At 44.7% G+C, this 20,745-nt stretch overlaps 1 protein-coding gene across 2 annotated transcripts in view; it reads left to right on the top strand.

Annotated features, from left to right (window-relative positions):
• exd (PBX homeobox extradenticle) overlaps positions 1-20,745 on the top strand; it is a 28,015-nt gene that overhangs the window by 3,998 nt on the left and 3,272 nt on the right. Inside the window, exons 3-7 of one of the 2 annotated variants that reach the window (XM_023389856.2) lie at positions 15,985-16,238; positions 17,870-18,060; positions 18,145-18,280; positions 18,358-18,454; positions 19,025-19,200. In XM_023389856.2, the coding sequence (XP_023245624.1) occupies positions 15,985-16,238; positions 17,870-18,060; positions 18,145-18,280; positions 18,358-18,454; positions 19,025-19,200 (854 nt within the window). Of the gene's footprint in view, positions 1-15,984; positions 16,239-17,869; positions 18,061-18,144; positions 18,281-18,357; positions 18,455-19,012; positions 19,201-20,745 lie in introns of both variants that reach the window. The other variant, XM_089593608.1, reaches the window with a different exon arrangement.

The raw sequence follows: 20,745 nt of genomic DNA, 5'->3' as shown, positions 1-20,745 counted from the left end.
GGGAAAACCTAGATTTGAGGACCGGGGAACTTTCGGGGGCTTACCGTTGTCGTTGGCCCGGCGTCCTTTTGTCGCGGATCGTCTACCTCCCCCCCCCCTTTTTTTCCAAGGGATCGTGTACTACTGTACCGCCACTCTATACCAACGTTTATTGTATAAGAAACTTATTTGCCCAACGATCGAGTAGGCAAGCATTTAAGTCACAATGCTCTCGTTGCGCGAGGCAACATCAGGGATAATATAAGTCTCTATAGCGTTGGCCTTTGATTTTAATTAGCACTAGAACCGTGGAAAGTCCCAAGCACGCGTGTATAATTATATACATCCACCAAAACGCGAAAAGCTCGAGAAAAAGTTGTGAGTCGCGTAAAAAGATCACAAAGACGAGTTGTACACCCGGGTACCGGTGGAATAGCTGTGCGCACGAATAGACGCCCCCGTGGAAGGGTTCCATATCAACCGTTTCTGCGCTTTCGCGCCCGGAGTTGCAGAGAAGAGAGCATCCCCGGGAGAGAGAGGGCCTCTCGTGGCATTGAAAACGTCAGCAGTTCTTCGATATCCGAGAGAAAAGAGAAAAAGATGTTCGCTTCTCCCCCCCCCTCCCTCTTCTCTTTCTTTTCCGTTTTCGGCACGTTGTGCGCTCCGTCTCTTATCGACTTTTTGCGAGGATTAAAATTGGCTGGGCATACCTTGTAACTACATGTTAAAGGGCTTCGGGACATATTCTGATCTGCTTTATTTTCCGTAGACACCGTCATTTGGTGACTAATATAACAGAGAAAAGCTTAATTTTTATTGTATTTTTTTTATGTATACGAAAGAGCATTCGAAACATACCGATGAGCGCCGATCGAGTTATTCTTGTACCCACACGCCCAAATATTACTCCCGGCGGGTCTATACGCTCGGAATTATTGTTCATCGATGATCTTCGCTTTTCCATGATGGTGTGCACACCCATATACTCGTTCCACCGGAGTATGTTGTATAGTGATATAATAATAATAATAATAATTTCGACGTCGATCAAGCCGCAGAAAACCGGCTCTCGAAAAACCGTGACAAAGATAATCGGCATCTAATTTTAGAGAGACGTCGCCGCGGGAGCCGGGATGACGTCTCGAAAAAAACAACATCGCGTGCCGGGCACTGTTTCCATTCGAACGAGTGAGTACATTGGGATTGGAACTCGCTGTATATACGGCGTGTGGATTTACGTGATAGGCTCCCGCGACATCGGTACCATAGCGGTGAAAATTGAAAGCTGTATACACCTTGAATCCCAAAACTGAAACCTAAGGTATACCGATGGTAAGCCTCGGAGGCGTCGAACAAAAATTCCCTCGACCAAGTTGCTACACGGGCGAGCCGAGCGGAGTTGATCGTGAGAATATCATACGCGCGTGTGCGTGTGTATATAGGTATGGGTACTGCTGCAAGAAAGAGCCGACGCGGTGGAGTCAACGCTCCCCTGTTGCAGCCTTTTTTTTCTCTCTCTCTCTCTCTCCGACTTATTTACGCTCAAAGTTGCAGCGCTTCGTTCCTCTCTCTCTCTCTGCGCGCCAGGTATATAGGGATGTAAAGGGTATACGAAGGATTACGCCAAAAATACGTCGTTTTCGGGTTTCGGGAATGAATTTCAACAAGCCCACTCGGGTTCTTCGGTACTATCAATTTTTTTCTTTATTCTAGTACTTGGTCCATGAGTTGAAATCTTGAAAACCATTTTCTCGCTATGAAGTAAGCCAAGGGATGGGTAAACCAATGATGATTATCAGGTAAGTACCCCAAAATTGGAGAAAATTTGAAATTTCTCGACTGAGATCGGCAAACCATAAATGAAGAAATTGCGTCACGAGACTTCGTTGCGCGGTGCACGATAAAAAAACAAGTTGCCTATAATCCAAGTAAAATAGATTTTCCTTTTCCGCGGAATTCCTCACCCGCAGGTATACATATACATTGCATTCGTGCATCTTCTCTCGTATACTCCTCTCTCTCTCTCTCTCTTCTCCATATTTTCTTCCCTTTTCTCCCGTATACCGCGCGCGTCGTCAGCATCGGCTTATATTGTAAACGCGAACCCCTTGCCTCTCCCCCCTCCTCCCGCGAGAGAGATCGGTATCTCTCGCCGCGGCGCACTGCATTTTCTCCTCCGCTTGATCTCCCCGAACATATAGAGGCAAGGCCCTGTATACGCTGCAGCCACCGTCGCGCGGATGGGCTCCGATATATTTCCTCTTTCTTTTTTTGTCCTGGTCCTCTCGGGTCCTCCGACACGGCAACAACTTTGGCAGTCAAGGTGAACCGGCCTCCTTTTCTTCTTCTGCTACTTTTGCCTTCCCTCGGATGGGATGCCGCTGCAGCTCCTCCTCTATACTGCCAATGCTTTCGAACGCGATACACATACACGTTCTTTTTCCTCCGTGTGTCTCCTCCTCTGCCCAACTAACGAGCCATATATCTCGAACGTGCCCCCCCTATTACCAATAGGTACTCGCGGTACCACTTACCTATATATATGTATGTATGTTTGTATTGTACGGGTATATAAGTATACCTTTGCGCTTTTACTTTATTCTTGCGTTGCGGCGCCTTTGGAAACGTCCAAGTGATTGAGCGACGCGAATCGATGAAACGTTGCGCGCATTCCTTTTGTGTGGGCCATATTTATACTTGTGTATGGTACGGTTGCATAAATTTCATTCCGCGACGCCGAAATACGGAGGAGAACCGCACACATAAGTATATTGTATTGTATACATTCTGGAGTCGCAGCGGTATATTGGTGATGCCCGTACTTTTTAAACAAAAATGTAGAAACAAAGTAAAAGAAAATTTCACCATATAGATTCCCCGGCGAAATACCATTTGCTTATTTTCTCCCAGTACCCATGGAAATGATTGTACATTTGAAACTGATGAATTAGCGTCTGATTCTTTTTTCTCTTTTTACAATATTCGTGCAATGTAAGTGTACACGACACGATAATACATTCATAATATACATTTGTAGGTATTTGCTTCGTCAGGCATCGTAAAAGTACACCTATACTGCTTATAGATATTTCCGTGTAAATCAATTCAGCGGCGCGTGTCGGGAAAAACTGTATATAATATATGCTCATGTACCGCACTTACATCAAAAGAACATATTGAGATCGAGTGTATAGGTATACCTTAAACACCCTTTACCCCGAGCACGACGATGTATGTCATTAGCACCGTAATGAAATTCCCAATAAAAGTCGTTTCGTGCTCGCCGTAACAGCAATAAACTCGTAGCGTGTAAGGGGAAAAAAAAAAAAAATATCGCGCACACCCCGTGCTCCCTTATGAGCTCCCGATGCCACCATTTACGCGTCAGAGAGCCATCCCCGACAGTCACCGAGAGTACTTTTACGGGGCCATATAGGAGAGAGAGACGGCCTCTCTCCCCCCCGTGCACAACTCTCCGGGAACAATAAAAGCCGGAATAAAGTCAGCCCTCGACCACGCGCCGCTGCACACGTCATCCCTCCTCCCCCCACCCACCCTTTTTTTTATCCGCTGCTCCTCTTGTATTCGCGCCCGTACAGCCAAGAAGCCGTACTAAAAGTCTCTCTCTCTCTCTCTCTGCACGGGTCATTCGACGGAGCATATATTATTTCGTGTTATAGGTATACCATGATGACGATGCGCCGCTTGAACGTTACTATATGGTGTTGATATCGTCTAACCCTGTTTGCACCATGAAGATCCGTCGCAACACTATACTTATGGGCCTCTAGATCGAAATTAATGAGAAAGAAAAAAAAAATGTGGAGCGCACGGAACGGCGTAAATTAGGCCGCGGAGTCGTTCTCCAAAGGCACAGGCCTCTACACCGTCCACCTCCCCCGTACCCATCTCTGTGCACTAATATACGGAGTCCCCTTCGCGTCCACGCACGCCCTTAATCGTATGGTAATTCTATGGATATTGCGCGGGAGGAGAAAGGTCCTCTGCGAGTGCTATCTCTTTCTCTCTCGAGGCTCCTTCTCGTCCTCGTTGAACGGTGATGCAAACGCTGGGGGGTTTAGTGTAACACAAGAGGATACGAACCTCTTCGTTGTTTTTTTTTTTTTTTTTTTTTTTATCGTTTCACTAATAATTAAATAATTTAATAATAATTTCAGTAATAATTTAAATTTATCGTTACGCAATACAATCGAAATGACATTGCAGTGGAACAATTATTAAAACCTTATACGTATAGTTGCGTCTTACATATTTATATATATAGCCTATGGTTATTCGATCGGTTTCGACTCGAGGTGCTCCAAAAATACCAAATTTTCCCGGCAATCGTGTACTGTATCCACCTATAAATAGCTCTCGTCGCTCCATATAGATGATGATGAGACAATGTCGTTGACCTCAAACTCGCGAAAGGGTTGAAGGAGCCCGCGGAAAAACCCATGGGTGATTACAATCAGAATTATTTTATGCTTACGTATACCCACTCAGTTGTCCACGCGGAGGGTTTTACATGATACATGTATATAAAAACCACGTTATCTTCGAGCATCGGGTATGGTGACTTTGCTTGCCGCTGTCACGCTTTTTGTTTGTGGCACGCACGTGTGCGCATGAGTATATTAGCTAGTAGTAGATACAATGCACGTGGTAATAAAGTGCGTGTGCTTGCCCTCTCGCGTTTAATTAAAAGCCCTTCGTTATCTCGGGTCAGGAGGGAGGGATAAAAGGGGGGAGTGGACTCTGCAGTCTGTGGATTACGTTTTTTATTGTCGCGTCAACTTGTCCATGTCCAACGTGCTACTGTCGATGACTATGAGGTGGGTTTGGTTGCTCTTAACAATGAGTAACCCTCAGTTAAATCTTTTCTATATCCATCGCACTCGAAGTGAGGCTATAGGTACGTCCGAGTATATAATATGTCGCCGAGTTTGGAAAAAGTTAGCTAATCTGTATAATTAGCGTTGCCGTGAAATTTTACTAAAATTCGTGAAGCATGCCGGGACTGGCTTTTGCACATATCTTCCTTTTGGCGCTTTTCAGTCAAGAATATAGTAAAACAAAATAAGAAGCGGTAGGTGCATAATAATATATCAACCAACCAAAACACCTTGATCCCCTGCTCGCACTCTGCATTAATGTATTTCAAAAAAAAAAAAAAAATTGGAAAATCAACTTGAGCGAGCAGAGTGCCTGAAATACAAGTTTGTGGATGAACAATATAAAGAAGGAGAAATAACAAAAAAAATAGGTAGTGGTAGTAGCAGTGAGGCGTGAGTTATGAATAATGCAGAGAGAGAGAAAAGTTCTAATTGCGCGGGAGACAAAACTGTACACCCGCTACGTAGGTACTTACGCGTAAGTACTCGCGAGCGTGCACCAACTAAATTAGTTCTTCCTTTATACTTCACGCGCCTTCTCTACTCACACTGGCTTTCGCCCATATACATATATACTTGCATGAGGTACACTTTACTCATACTCGCTTTGCTTTGCCCGAAAGAGCGAAGAAACTTGTTTCTCAAACTTTAACCTTTTTTTTTTGCATATCTTTCTCTCTCGCTCGGGGGTTGTAATGCTTTCAGAGTTAATTCGGTTAGCTGTATTCAAAGCTTAAGGTTCATACAGATTGTAAAATAAAATTAAAGTATAGGTCTTTCTCATACAATATTGTAGAGTTTATCTGTAAATGTCCCACAGTCTGTCAATATTTGTTATGAAAAAAAGTGTTTTCAACATACGTTTGCGATTACCGCATGAAAAAAAAATACCACCAAGTAAAACAATGAACCTAATGGACAATGTAGTTGAGCAGCCAAGAAAATTGTGTTTGCTCACGACATAAAGTTCGTTGTCAATGGTCCGGAAGGGCAAGCTATACAGGATAAGGTAGCGCACTTTTAATCGCGCGCACACAACGAGCAAGTAGTTAACTACACTTTTTATGTACAGGCTATAATATACGTATACGCATCCATGCAAGTTGGTGCGGTAGAACCATCAAGTTGCGAGTAACAAGACAAGATTGCAACGGACGCTATCTAATTCACTCTCGGTCCGACTCTTTATCTCTCCGGCGGCGGTGTACACGAAAGCCGCCGCGAGGGAGTACAATAGCCCGCGCATACGCATTAAGCGGCCGATCGAGAGTGGCAATAATAATATTGTGTACTCGCATGGAGCTTTGTGTATACAACACCCACTTTAACCCGCCCAGAGAGACTCGAATCGCATCGGACAAGAAGGAAGTAGGTATATAGCTCGAGTGTGTGTTTTTGCGCGCCAAGTGCAAATATTTACACATACGATCGTCTTAGCCCATATCGCGTCCCATTCAGGTATACGTAGATGCTGCGTCGCGCGCGTATGCTGGAGGTATATGTGTACGTGTTTGTCAGTACATGATAATAACAATCCTCGTAGGAGCCGACTGTAAAGTCGCTCGTAAAAACACCGTAAACTCGACAGCAACAGGTCCTTCTCCCTCTCTCGTCCCGTGTGTCTGACAGTCGGTGCAGGCGACGCACACCAGAACACACCTATACAGTCCTCGGCCCCGCTTACCCCGTATACTTGCTCCATCACCACTACTGCACGCTGCGATATCAAAGGGTATTATAGCGGCCTTGACGTTAAGAGCCCCTTCCGTGCTCGTTTCGTCGTCGCGGCTTTTTGGTCTAATCGCGGGCGACTTACTCTAATAAATATATACATGAGAGATACATCTTGAAATTCCTGACTCTTTCTGTTTCTCTCCCATTCGTTTGATTTATCGCATGTGACTCAAGAGAGACTTTAAGCTCTGATGCCTACGGGTCTTAATATTGTATAACCACATTATCGCGATTTCAGCAGCAGTGTATAGTATAACCATTCAGCTCGGCTATATATAGGTAGTTTCAAACCGCCACCTTTTTGTTTTCTCCTCTGAAAATTTGATATTCTCGTCGGCCGCTGCTCTATACCTGCGATGCGCCGATGCATAATTCATGTATACGCGAGTATCCGTGTGTGTAGTATATACAGTGGGAACTAACGTACGTCGTACAAAATGTAACATTTATAGCATAGAACGACAACAACAAAAGTGGAAGTAAGTAGGCACTTTCCGTTGTAGTCATCCTCGTCTTTGTAATACGATGCTACACTATAGGATCGAGATTTTCAATTCAAACTGTATACCTTATATTTTTTGCGAGACGATTCGAGAAAAATCCATCAGAGCTCCAATATTATATATATAGGCTGTCTCTTATGGGTTATATGGAAAAATAAAAAATGAGCACCTCCTTGGCTGTGCAGCGTATATATAACGATCACATGGCACTCGAGACACTTATTTATTTATTTTTTTTTTTTTTTTCAACGCAAGGCCGATCTCGACGCATTTGCATGCACGTCAGTGCAGCTCGCGAATCAAAGGAATATTGCAGAAAACAATGCTTTACTCGTATAGCTGTACTCGCGTCTCCGTCAGAGAAGACATTTCGCTTCCATGCTCCGAAGGAGACCCGCCGGATATTTCCCTCGCATGCATGGCATTAGATTCACTCCACCGCGTATATACATACATACACCAGACGGATGGCTGTCGTTATTGCTGTTGTTTGCCTTCGTATAACATGTTACTTCCTGGATGGTTTGGCTTTCCAACGGTTCTCGTGGAAGGACGATCACCCCCCCAACCCCCAACTCTGGTCCAGCAGCTCTCACGGTCGAGTTCGCAAAACTCCTTCACGCACAATGATATATATGTATGAGGGTAAGAAGCCAGAGTTTTTGTCGCAAAATCCTTCGTACGGTACCGGAGGCTCTATCCCCCCCTGTGTGTGGCTCTCTTGGCGCCGCTACTCCTCCGCAGAGAGAACAGACGACCTTACACATACATACATTCATACGCATAAAAGCAACGCTCCGCTTGTTCGCGCGCTTCCTTTTATTTGCTCTTTGCATGTGTGTGTGTGCGGAAAAGCTGGAAAAGCACGAGGGAGCCGCGCCGAGCGGAACTCCTCTCGGGGAGCGTTCGGGACGTTGGCGCGACCGGGCGGCCAATGTATGGCAGAGCCGAGGAAACGGAAGCGCTCGAAAGCTCAGAAGCCCCCTTCGGAGGGGTTTTTATTGCGTTTCTTCTTTTTGTTTGCCATTAGTGCTCGTGCCATCATACAGCAATAGCGAGTCTAGATGAGTTTATTGGAATATCTGTGCTTGTCAAGTAGTAAAATGTATCATACGTATACGACGAACGACGTGCTGATGAGGGTTACCATTTGAGGAGAAGGCACATACGCTCGCACTACTACGACTCCCGAGGGAATCCAACAGGAAACGGGGTGCTGGACGGATGAAAGAGAGTATAGGCTTCACAATGAGATACGAGATCTGTTTTTGGATAAATCGATGTATCGAGTGGTGTTTTTCTTTTTTACGCATCATGTAACTCTCGGAATGACGAACTTTGTCGTGCCTCGAAAAACAGTACTTAGTCGTCGATATGACTGGTACTTTTATAATCATTTCGTCTGAGATCATTAAACGCATTAATTTTTACTCCATAAAGTTTGTAAACAATTGAGACGCGGCTAGTAGGAAACACCAGGAGGGGACGTTTACGCGCAAGTCCTGCGTCATCCGACGCTTTCTATACTCCACACATATGTAATCGATTCTCGCATCAGCTTGTGCATAGTATAATTTAAACTTCCCAAATTTTCATCATAGTATATATAGCAACAGTATAGCGTTAGTGTGTTCCCTTTTCTCTCTCTTATGATCTCGGTTGTGATTCAACGCACTTGATTGGTTAAATAAAATCGTCTCTATTTCTGTTGTAAATCAGCAACAGTGGATCAGTGGCTGTACACCCCTTTTTATCCGAACCACGCCCCTAAGATCATCCATCCGAATTTTATTTAAAAAATAGCTTGGTTTTATGCAATACAACGTCGATGACCTCGTCGGTAATGAATCAACGAGAAAAAATTAAAAAACGCTAAATGTACACACGAACAGACAAGAAAGTTCCTCAACCCTTAGGATTCTTCATACAGATACACGTCAAGCTCCAAAGAGTGGACATTACATTATATACGTACACTGTTACACACACTCTATATGATATCACGTTACACATTGCAACGGGCAGAGGGTTTCTCTTTTCTCTCTCAGTCGTTTCCGATTTTTTTTTTTTTTTTTTTTTTTTCCTACCGTGCAGCCAATAAATTACATACATTGCAGTTTGTCGTCGCATGCGTGCGTATAACAACCATCGCCCTTTTCGCTCGATATCACTGCAGTTTCTCTTTTTTTCGAGAAACAACGGCGACCCGCTCGTCTGCACATCAAAAGCCAGCTGGAGGTTTTTTTTTTCCAACAAGGGTGGAATCCGCTGCAGCGCAGATGACGCATATACAATATGTAACCCAATCAAAGACGAGGTCAAAGGGCGGAAAAAAAACGCTGCGCTTTTGATTGGTTTTAGAATCAAACGACTCTTTCTGTTTTTTGTTTCATTTCATTATACTCGGTGTGGTGGTACAATCCATCGGATCTTTTGAACTCGAGCTGCAACTTGGCCTTTATATGAGATGTATTCAAATTGCCCAAATGATTATTCGTTTGCAACTGTAAAACAACATTTTAAAGGAAGTAAAGTTGTAGCACCGCAGTAACAATAACCATCATGTCTCATAATCCGCATCATCCGCATGTACATAGTAACAACAACTATAACGAACGGCATATTGTATAATTACACAAGCTCGTAGCGGCGGAGATAATATAACATAGATTTTGGAAGAAGCGTACATGTAAATATAGGATACCGATTTTCAGCAGGAGGGCGCATACATATATACGGATTCCCAAAAATTTCAGCAGTCCCGGCTCGCTCGCTCGCAGAGATAACAAACATCATCCACGCATGAAGCACACACGCTCGCGCTCTGCTACCACCGCTATATGTGTACAACTGTATACACGGTGTAGTGGGGGTGGGGGGGGGTGAGAAGAGGGAGGCACGCCCGGCGTCTCTCGTTGTTCTCTTTTTGGTTTCACGCACGTACACGTAGCCACGCGAAGGGAGGGTGGAAGGGTGGTGAGGGCGAGGGTGGCCGGGTATACGTATATATATGTATCCTTGCACGGGGAAAGTCAGGGTAGAGCCACTCGATCAATACACGCCACGCTGCCTCCGCACACCAGTGTATACGCTGTTATACACACTCGGCGAACCGGAGACAGTGGTGCTCCTACCCTTGCTTTCGTTTTTCTCGCGCCCCGTCGGTCATGCACCCTCACCACGAGGACTCCGGGATGACGGGGCTCCAACGGAGCCGCTGCTCTATATGGCTACTGTTGTGCATCCCCTTGCCAACAAATGTAGTGTGTGTGCATTGGTTACACGTGGAGAGAGGGAAAGGAGGAGGATATGTATACCCCCAAAAACGGATGTATCGAACATTGCACCGTTCAACCAAACATTCGACTCCGACTCCCATTGAGATTCGCGTGCAAGGTTGCTCTCGATTCTTTTCTCTTGATGTTCACCGGAAGGTTGCGCTCTGGGCTTCCATTTGTTTTTTTCCTTCTGGCTTCTGCTGCTGATGGGGCCACAACAATATTCACTAGCGCCGGTTTCCTTGCTTTGTTTGTGCTGGTATTTATGTTTGTTTTTTTCGTTTCGATGCCCCAATGTTCCCGGTTGGATTGTTTCAGAGGTAATTCCAAGGTATATATAGGTACTTTTCAATCATATCAAAGGTTATCATTAATTTCGCTAAAAAAAAAAAACACTTTCTCTGTGTAATTCTACTGCAGCATATGCTGTTCTACAGCCGCGCACTTTGCAAAATGGCCAGTGGGACCAAAGCAGAGGGGCGGTAGGCAGTGGTCATCGGGCCATTGTTTCTCCGCTCGTAAGTACGTACAGCTGCTTTTGCTCCTGTGATGGATTTTATTATTGTCCCTCCCTCTTTTATTTCCACGCTTTTCACGTAGACAAAGGTGTATATACTCATTCTCTGTTAAAGTAGAGGGCGATAAAAACCCATTCATATTTTTTTTCCTCACTCCGGACTGTGGACTGTTGTTTCTTCTCTGGCCCATACTTTAGCAAACAATGTACATGTACGGACATGTACATACCGTACCGTGGAACAATGGAGTGTTTTATCAATCAAAGCCAGATTTAGTCCGACTGTGTGATGTGTACACGTTAGGTACACAAGTTAACTTGGACTTGAAAGTCAACTTACATGAAATCTGAAATGTAACAAAATGATGGCCGAGCTAAACTTGATGAAATTAAAATCAACAAAGAGTTTGTTTATCGCTCGTTATTATAGGAAAAGTTTCTTCGTCCCGAGGCACATTGCGGGGGTAAAGCACAAAATCAACAAAAGGAGACTGCTCGGTTAATTTCCTCTACTGTGCAACACCATGATATATATGTGTAGGTATACAAGTGCGGACCTAAACGCAACGAAGCACGCGCGAACCATTTCCCAGCATTCCTGGCATACCCGCACCCCCTACTCCACGTGCTGATGTCTTTCATTAGAGCCGATCCCTTCTCTCCCGCGAAAAAGCTCCCCCGTACCAAACCTCGTGTACACGCAACGCGGCCCATTGAAGTTGATGCTCTCGGCACGGTGTGTCACTCATATCAGACCTCCCGCGCCACTTTCCCTCTCAACTATACTCGACGATCCGCGTTATTAGCCTCTCGACGTCCGCCTCCACTGCGCTATACTATACACGTATACTTACCTACCCCTTTGTCATGAATCTCGAGCTTCCTGCTCCTTGTTTTGCTCTTTTTCTTTTTCCCATGCTCCCGTGTCTGGCGAGGATCATCGTCGACTCGAGAGATAAGTATACTTATGCTAACGCGGACAAGAAAAACACTCGCAACGTGAATGGATCTGTGAAATTTGAGTATAATATGATACCTGCAATGTACTTTTTGGAGTCTCGCGTTTATCGGGATGTTGTGTCATTTCATCAACCCCACCGACAGTGAATTAAAGTAAGAAAAAGAAGAAGAAAAAAAATGGGAGATATAATAACACCAGTTAATGAGAGCCAATTACTTACCACGACGGGGCAGAAAAACAAATCTCGGTTACGCAAGTGTACACGCACGGCCGATGACTCGAAATTCCCTCCGATCGGATGGACGAAGTTTTATTTATAGACAGCCCGCTCGCGCGTACTGATATATATATATATATATATATATATATATATATATATATATATATATATATATATATACTTGTAGTTTGTCCTGCGAGAGGAGGAGGAAAAAAAAAATTAGTCTAGACTTCCCGACTGGACCATTCCTCTCTCTCGCTTGTACACTTACTGCAGTATACTAGTCACACAGAGCAGTAGTGTTTTTTTTCTGAAGGAGGCTCTCGTCTTCAACTGTGTAGCGCATGTGTGCCGTGAGAGGCTCGCTTCATCGTAAATGATAACTCGAGGAAAGTTTCATTCATGCGCTTTCTTCCGTTATTTGTTGCGGACAACTGATTTTCCGGAAGACGATCAACGTGCCCGAGCAAACTTGCTAAGTACCCAAGTATCGGTAACGATTACCATTTATTCCCTCAAGTGCTGGAAAAAAATATATCTTATCTCTGCATCTAACTTTTTTCTAATGTATTCGAAGGAATTTCACACGACATGACTTGTGTGGAAAAAATTTAATACAGTTTTTTTTTTTTGCATAAATGTGACTACTGATTTTAATAAGGAAATCGTGAAAACGAGAGCAACAATTAGTTTTATCTTAGAGACAGGACCTATGATTGAGGCCCACTCGTGAATAACTGAGTACGTTAGAGCTTCGTAGTACTTTTAATAAAGAGGGGGGTGGGCAGGAGAAGGAGGGGTATATGACTCCAAAAGCGCCATAAATTCCTCGCTCCGTCGGCTACATATTCATATATATATATATATATATATATATATATACTGTTACCTTACACTATATACCCATCGGCCGTCTCTCATCGACGTATACGTTTACGACGTGTTTTACACGATCATACCCGTAACAATTATTAGCCGATTAGGAGGCAGTAAAATTTTACAATCTCCTTTGCATTTTATACGCGTGTACATACATACCCACACACGTGTAAGTTGGATCGTCCCGAGTGGAGGAGCGCCGGCGCTTCGTTACACAACTCTATAATATATATACCAATTCCTTCTGGCGCGCAATATATTGCGAGGCTACTGATTTACCTTTTTTTTTTTTTTTTCTTCTCAAGTCCTCTGAAAAAAAACTTACTGGGAATACTAAAGATTGCCCGTGCGTTTATATTCATCGTGAGACGTGTTGAAATGTATATATGCCAATATCATTCGTTTCGTGTCTACAGGTTGGCTTTTTATTTTCTTTACCAATATTTGATGCGTTTACAATAATACACCAATTGAAGCTTTTTCTCTCCTCTGGCCCTGCATGGGAACCGATTTAACTTAATTTTCGATTTTACGCGGAAACAGCGCTAGTGTACCTCTCTCCTGGCCCGGCCGGCCTGTAAAATTGCTGCGACGAGAGGAAGAACAACACCCGGCGCAATAAACTTGACTCGTGCAAGAAAAGCGCCAAAGTTGCCTTGGCACGTGTGGCTATATTAATTTATATGTATACGTACGGTATATACGCGGTACGGCTCAACTCCTTCGCTTGTTCCCATGGCCCACGCGACTTTTTGCTCGTTTCCCCGCTAGAAGTCGTTCCGAGCAGCCGGTACCCGCAGCTTCCGTTCAGCTTTTCAACTTTGCTTCCATGATTTACGAAGCCGGTGGGCCTATAGTATGAAAAAAGGGGGGTCGGGGGGAGGGTAAAGGTGAGATGGCGCTTCTTCCTTCCCTGCAAGCTCGGCGCAACGCGAGCGGTTATTGGATTTTCCAGAGGGGATGTGCACGCACGGGGCACGAGGAGGCAGCCAGGGAGGGCTGATAAGTGGATTTCCATAATTTTTGTATTACACCGGTATACAAAGCGCAGCTCTCCCGCATAGTTTTTTTTTTTTCTTCCTTTGGAGAAGTTAGCTCGCTCGACAATTTGGCACGTATACTACTTAGCGTCTCCGGCGAGACTGATATATTGGGGCACTGTGCGTACATCGTGTAATTGGGGGTAGGGTATATAGGCCGTCCGTCCAGTTCCTCCCCTCTCTATGTACTATATATATTCTCGGGTTTTTCGGTCCTCCTCCTCCTCCTGGATTAAAAGAGCAGTCGATTCTGGAGACGCCCGATGGCCCCCTTCGGGGCCGAGATTACTCTCGTGCGAGGGTGCGCGCGTGTATATATTTTCGGGGATGAAGCTCGAGAAGAGATTTCGAGGGAGAAGAGCTGGCCGACAGACGCGACGGGCTTATACGTTCCGTGAGATATACACCCTGTAGACCATATTACGTAGTAGGTATAATATGATGCCGCGCAAGAGAGCGCAAAGACATATTTTTTCAAAATGTATTAAACTCTTCTCTGATATTTCGACATTTACCATCAAATAACGTGAAAAAATATATATATATTTGTACTTGTAAAATCACTCGTTTCCGTTAATTGTATATTATACGAAGTGAGCAGTTGATGATATTATGCGCTCGATAGAGGCGAGTAGGAGAGTGGAGGACGCGCAAGTGTCGGGGCCGACATATCGTTTGAGTCGTAAAACGTTAACCGGCAGTAAAAGCGAGTTTACGCTCCCGTATAAGGATGTACATACATTCCCACCCCCACCTAAATATAAACTCTAAAAAGCTCTTTATTCGTTGTGTACTGTACATACATGCATGCATGTATATACGTGTATATATTATATTCTGTATTTGTCCGAGACAGTATATAATTGTGAGGGGGAAAAAAAAAACAATACGTATACATGTATAACCAAGTGTATACAGGGCTCCTTCTCGAGTGAAAAGTCTCGAGGGTGCACTCGAGCGCCTTTCCTTGGGAGAGGCCTCCCCTCCGTGAAGTGCGAGGAAAGAAAGGGCAGGCTTTAATTGCGCTTCGCGTGTATAATTGGGCTTTGGTCTACCGTTCTTCCTCTCCCTCGATTTTCCGTCGTATTATTTCTCCTCTGGTTATTTTTGTCACACTTTTTCCGACCCTATTCAAAATTGTAATCGCTATAGGTAAGAAAAGACAGCTCGTGCAAAAGTGAGGCTAACGTAAAATATATAATATCATGTTAGGCAGTTGTTACGAGTATATATATATACAATTATACGGGCCATCATGGTACAGGCACCGTATCTTGCCTATATCGTAAAACCGTCCCAATGCTTGTTTGATGCAACATGATCTAGATTTGGCAAAGTTGATGAGAGGCATATGTGTTGGAAAAAAAAAAAAAAAAAAAAAATAGGGAAAAAGAGTGGTTTTACTATCCATCCGTCCTCTGTACACTGCGCAGTACATAGTTATAGTTACCGTTCGTAAAACGTGCGACAAAAGCCACTGTTACCGATTCTTGTATATATATTTATATACTCCTCTGTTGTATATACACACCTCTTCTCCCCGCTTTGAGAGCCCCACTGTTGAACGACCACCACATACCCACTTCGGCACGGCACGTACCCACTATGTAATATATTTGAAGCTCCGGGAGGAATTGATTCCTTTACGATCGGTAAACGACTACCCTATATGTATATATATGCACGGTATACGCGTATACCTATACGCGCGTGTTTTCAAAAGTCGCGTCCCCGTGGCTCTCTCTCTCTTTTTTTTTTATTACTCGCTCGATCGTGCCGGCACTCTTGGAGGCACTCCGTATGCTCATCCTTGTACCTGTATACACTCCATATATATATTATATCAACACTAACCATCTGTCACGCGGAGCGCGTATCAGAGTCATTTGGTACACCTACGCGAATAAACCACAAAAACCGCACCGAGAGGGTAGACATCCATGTGCTAAATTGTTGCGTTTGGATTTCCTTGCAGTTCTGTCGCTGAGGAACACGCAGGAGGAGGAGCCCCCGGATCCGCAGCTCATGAGGCTGGACAACATGCTGATAGCCGAGGGTGTCGCGGGCCCGGAGAAGGGAGGTGGCGCCGGAGCCGCGGCCTCGGCTTCGGCGGCCGCAGCGGCGGGACCACCGGGCCAACCCGACAACGCCATCGAGCACTCGGACTACCGCGCCAAGCTCGCCCAGATCCGACAGATCTACCACCAGGAGCTGGAGAAGTACGAACAGGTGGGCACGACCTTTGTCACATTTAAATCACACCCACAAAAGGGCATTTCGAGTATACGTATATACGTGTGTCCAGGTGCTACGGGAATGGACACGAGATTTTTTTCAACTCCAGTTCAACGTTGTTCCTCGTTAGATGCGCGCTGTAGTGCGCGTTTACTAAATTTTTGATCTGCAAAGTCATATGAATGTCATATGTAAAGTGAACACGTGGAGATACTATACTTTCGCTGTTGCTCTTGTCTCTTTGCACGCGCAATCGCATATCATATTACCTATAAAAATATACATTTGTCGACGCGGGGCAAAACAAAAAAGTATCAACTTTGGCAGGACTATAGGTGTTTCTACCGGACATCGTGAAAAAGGCTCGGTCCAATTTGCGATTCGAACTTTGGCGCATCGGCAGACACACTTGTACAATGTACTTCGTGCAACTTGTATGGAGATTACATGTCCCACTGCCGCTGTTGTTGGCACAAATTCAATACTTCCGCCGCATCACGGCCTAAACTATACGATCGATACGAAGTTGCATGATGCAAATTGATGCCTCTTGCCTCGATGAAATTATGCCAAACGCGAACCCGCAAATAACAGTTTAACCGTCAAAGTTTACGTGTGGGCTTGTACTGGGATTATTTTATGCTTGTCTTTTTCCTACGGAAATGCATAAACGATCATTTTGCCCTGACAAAACCGAAACCATCATACCTCACTTGGATAACGATCCGAGAATTTCCGAAGAGGTAATCTTGGCTCTCCTTAAACATCTCGAATGCGATTTCCACAGCGTCCCGTACTAGATGGAAAACGAAAATATAAGCTAAACGTAAATAAATACATGTGCAGCCGAGGGTTTGTTGAAATTTTTCAAGCCACGTCGCGCATCCTTACCTGTTTTTTTGTTTCCTTTCCGACGTAAACCTTCTCCTCCTGCTCCTGATCCAAAGAGCAAAATAGAGAGAGACAGAGGTCGAGGGGCTCCCTGAGCGCGCAGCCCCCCCTCCCTATACACGGTACGGGAATAGCCGGGCAGGCGAAGGAAACGGGGCTCTGTGGCGGCTGATCCACCCCCAGCCAGCTGGAGAGCAAGGGAATCCATTCCGAAATTGCAAGCTCCCCACCCCCCCTCCCCCGGGGAAAGCCAGCCGCTCCGCAGTGTAGCGACGGCATGCTCGGCGTCTCCCGAATACTGATACCGAGCAAAGTCCTTTCCCCAAAGTCGACAGCCACCGCACCAGGAATAATGCATTATTCTTCTCCCCCTTTGCCTTCCTCCTCCGCCGAGCTCGCCCATGTACTTGTACCACCCACCTTTTTCTCCCCTCCTTCGATCTGCATTACATTTTTCCCGAAAACTTCCTGCGAGGGCTTATTTTTAACTTTGGAATCGAGAGGAATCGCGTTAAATTTTGACACGAAGCTCCAACGGGGCAGGCAAAGGGTGCTGAATAAGGAATGTCGGCTTCGTCTCCTTGGTTGGTTTAATTTTAGAAATGACTGGGGAGGACGAGAAAGTTTCGAAAGTTACCCGAGGTGGGGAGCTTTCAAAAAGTTCTTAAATGTAGCATAAGCAGAGAGAGAGAGAGAGAGTGATGGAGATTTTAACACTTTTTTGTTCCCCGCAGGCCTGCAACGAGTTCACCACCCACGTGATGAACCTGCTGAGGGAACAAAGTCGCACCCGGCCGATCACGCCCAAGGAGATCGAGAGAATGGTACAGATCATCCACAAAAAGTTCTCCAGCATCCAGATGCAGCTTAAGCAATCGACGTGCGAGGCCGTCATGATTTTGAGAAGTCGGTTCCTCGACGCAAGGTATGGTGAAATTTTTGCCCAAGCTGATGAAAAAGACAAAGAAACATTTTGATGATTTTTTGTTGTTTTCTTTTTCGATTGTAGGCGCAAACGGAGAAACTTTAGCAAACAAGCATCGGAGATACTGAACGAATACTTCTACTCGCACCTCAGCAATCCGTACCCTAGTGAAGAAGCGAAGGAAGAGTTGGCCCGGAAGTGTGGCATTACGGTCAGTCAGGTAAGTTCGGCCATACAGTTTTCTTGACTCTCGTTTACGTTATTTAATTTATTTAATTCATTTTTCTTTTTTCACAGGTATCGAACTGGTTCGGAAACAAGAGGATACGTTACAAAAAGAACATTGGTAAGGCACAGGAGGAGGCAAACTTGTACGCCGCCAAAAAGGCAGCCGGTAAGTTACGTGTTAAACACGCACAGCACAAACTCTTACACCTGCACCTACTCGTTAGCGCGAAAATTTTATCCCCCTGTAATAATATTATAAATTTAAACTTTTTTATTTTTTCCTTTTCATTTGGCTAAAATAATAATAGTTGGCTAGAAAACGGAGAATCGTAAAGCGCGGGCTTGTTTCTCATTTGTGTAAATCATTCGCGAGTTTTACTGCATGTGCGTTGTTGCGTCCGACAGTAAATCACTGGGGTAAAAATGAAATGAGCCGAGCAAAGCTGAGTTTTAACTTGTTTATTGACTCTTATTTTTCCAAAGAAAAATTTACGTTGCACAAACATTTTTCAAAACAGAAAACACTAACGTATCCTTCATCAAAGAGTAATGATTTAAAAAAAGAGATAATTGTTTAAACGGTACACAAATTAGTATTTATCATGCAAACGAAAACAACAATATGAATTCGTCGAGTGACTTGGAACAACGTCGTTTATCGAATCGCAAAACGCAAAACGTCCAACTCCTCGAAGTGTTGTAAGCACTGCGATTGTTTCTACAGCAGCTTTTGCAGGAGCATCGCCGTACAGTATGGGTGGCGCGAGCCAAGGCACCCCAACGCCGATGATGTCTCCGGCGCCGCCGGGCGCGCCCCAGGACATGGCCGGCTACGGCATGGGCATCAACGGTAGCGATTACGGCTCCCAGCCCTACAACGACGGCTCGATGGGCTACGATCCGATGCACCAGGTAAATTATCCGAGGGAACGCCAGCGCAGCCATGACTACGACGATGAGTAGACACGGTAGAGCTGGCCTTTTTCTTTATATTTTTGTCGTTTATTTTTATCTTTTGGTGCACGCTTCTCTTTTGCTTCGACAAACACGTTTTTGCACATAAAATGTCTGTTTCTCCGCACCTCTAACTAACCAATTTTTTTATTAAGCATATCTTGCGACCTTATGACTTCTCCATATTTACTTTGATTAATGTATGGTCCCGAATCACAGAGCTTGCGCATATCTAATGCATGTCTTCCATAAAAATGCCATTTAATTCCCCCTTGTAAGGTTTGGCAATGTTTCGCTAATTTTTATTTTCTATTTTTACAACAAACGACTGTTTCACCAAAACGCTCTACACTTGGCACGTTAAGCGATCTAGTCTAGATTTTAAAAAATTAAACTTTTCTGTATGGCGATGCTTTTTTAATCCACGGCCCTAACGACGTGCGTTGATTGCCTTCGTTACTCGAAAAGCTAGGAAAGCAATCCACCATGAGGGTGCACCCAAACTAAAGTAATTTCACCGAAACAGCGCGCAGTGAGCAGCAATACAAGTATACTGAAAAAGGGCGACCGACGTAGGGTCGAATTCTCGGGCGTGCCCAAGTTGTTTCGAGTTTTTCACGTACGCAATTATCTCGACCGCTGCGTATGTACGTATTAACGCGCGCCAAGTCACGCCGGGAATGACGTACGTGCGCGGCTGTGGATGTGCCGATGTAGGATTATTATAACACACACCCTGGCCTTTAACGCCTCTACGTGACTCGTGGACTGGCCTCGAATCGCCGGATTAAACGCGAGTAACGAGCCCTCGCCCTCTCTCGAGCTCAGGGCTTCGGTTTGCGAATTTTCTCTCCTCGTTCGTTTACTTGCTCATTTTTTTTTTTTTTTTTTTTTTTTTTTTTTTTTTTTTTTTTTTTTTTTTTTTTTACCATCCCCCTATTGTAACAGCACCGGGGGATCTCTTATCTTGAGTAATTGCCAGAGTTGCGCTTGTGTGCAAAGAAAAAATAGTCTGATGTTTTTCTGCTTGCGTTTGGCGCAGCACGAATACTTTCCAAGCGCTTGCAACAAGGCACGCTGATTCTTTCTTGTAGATTTTGCTTCCCCGGCATAAATTATTTACTCGATTGATTGGAGCTCGCCCTCCCGCTAGAACATTCCAGCGCCAAAAAGGTATACAACAACTGTAGGGGTCGGTCTAGGTACTAAGAAGGTCTTACCGGTATAGCTACATTTGAATAGTAAGTGCAAAGGGTACGCTGATACGGCAACCGAGAGAGAAACGGCCGGCGAACACGACAATGCGTCTCATGGGTGTATACATTATAATGCATGCAAGTATGGAAGAGGGTGGTGCGCTGTACCTATGTTGTATAGTCTAGCCGTTGCTACTCCTGTTGGCTCTACGGGTATCAAGCGGCTCGCTTAGTATGCATTGGAGTTGCAAACTCACTTTTTTAGGCTGCATAGCTCCTTTCACGTGGTAAATGGACTATGTGTGTA

Source organism: Copidosoma floridanum, unplaced genomic scaffold (genome assembly GCF_036245765.1).
Source record: "Copidosoma floridanum isolate Cflo_tuat_1 unplaced genomic scaffold, Cflo_Japanese_pri ptg000019l, whole genome shotgun sequence".
Classification (NCBI taxonomy): Eukaryota; Metazoa; Arthropoda; class Insecta; order Hymenoptera; family Encyrtidae; genus Copidosoma; species Copidosoma floridanum.
Note: the sequence above shows the minus strand (reverse complement) of the source record. Positions and strands in the feature narration are given on the sequence as shown.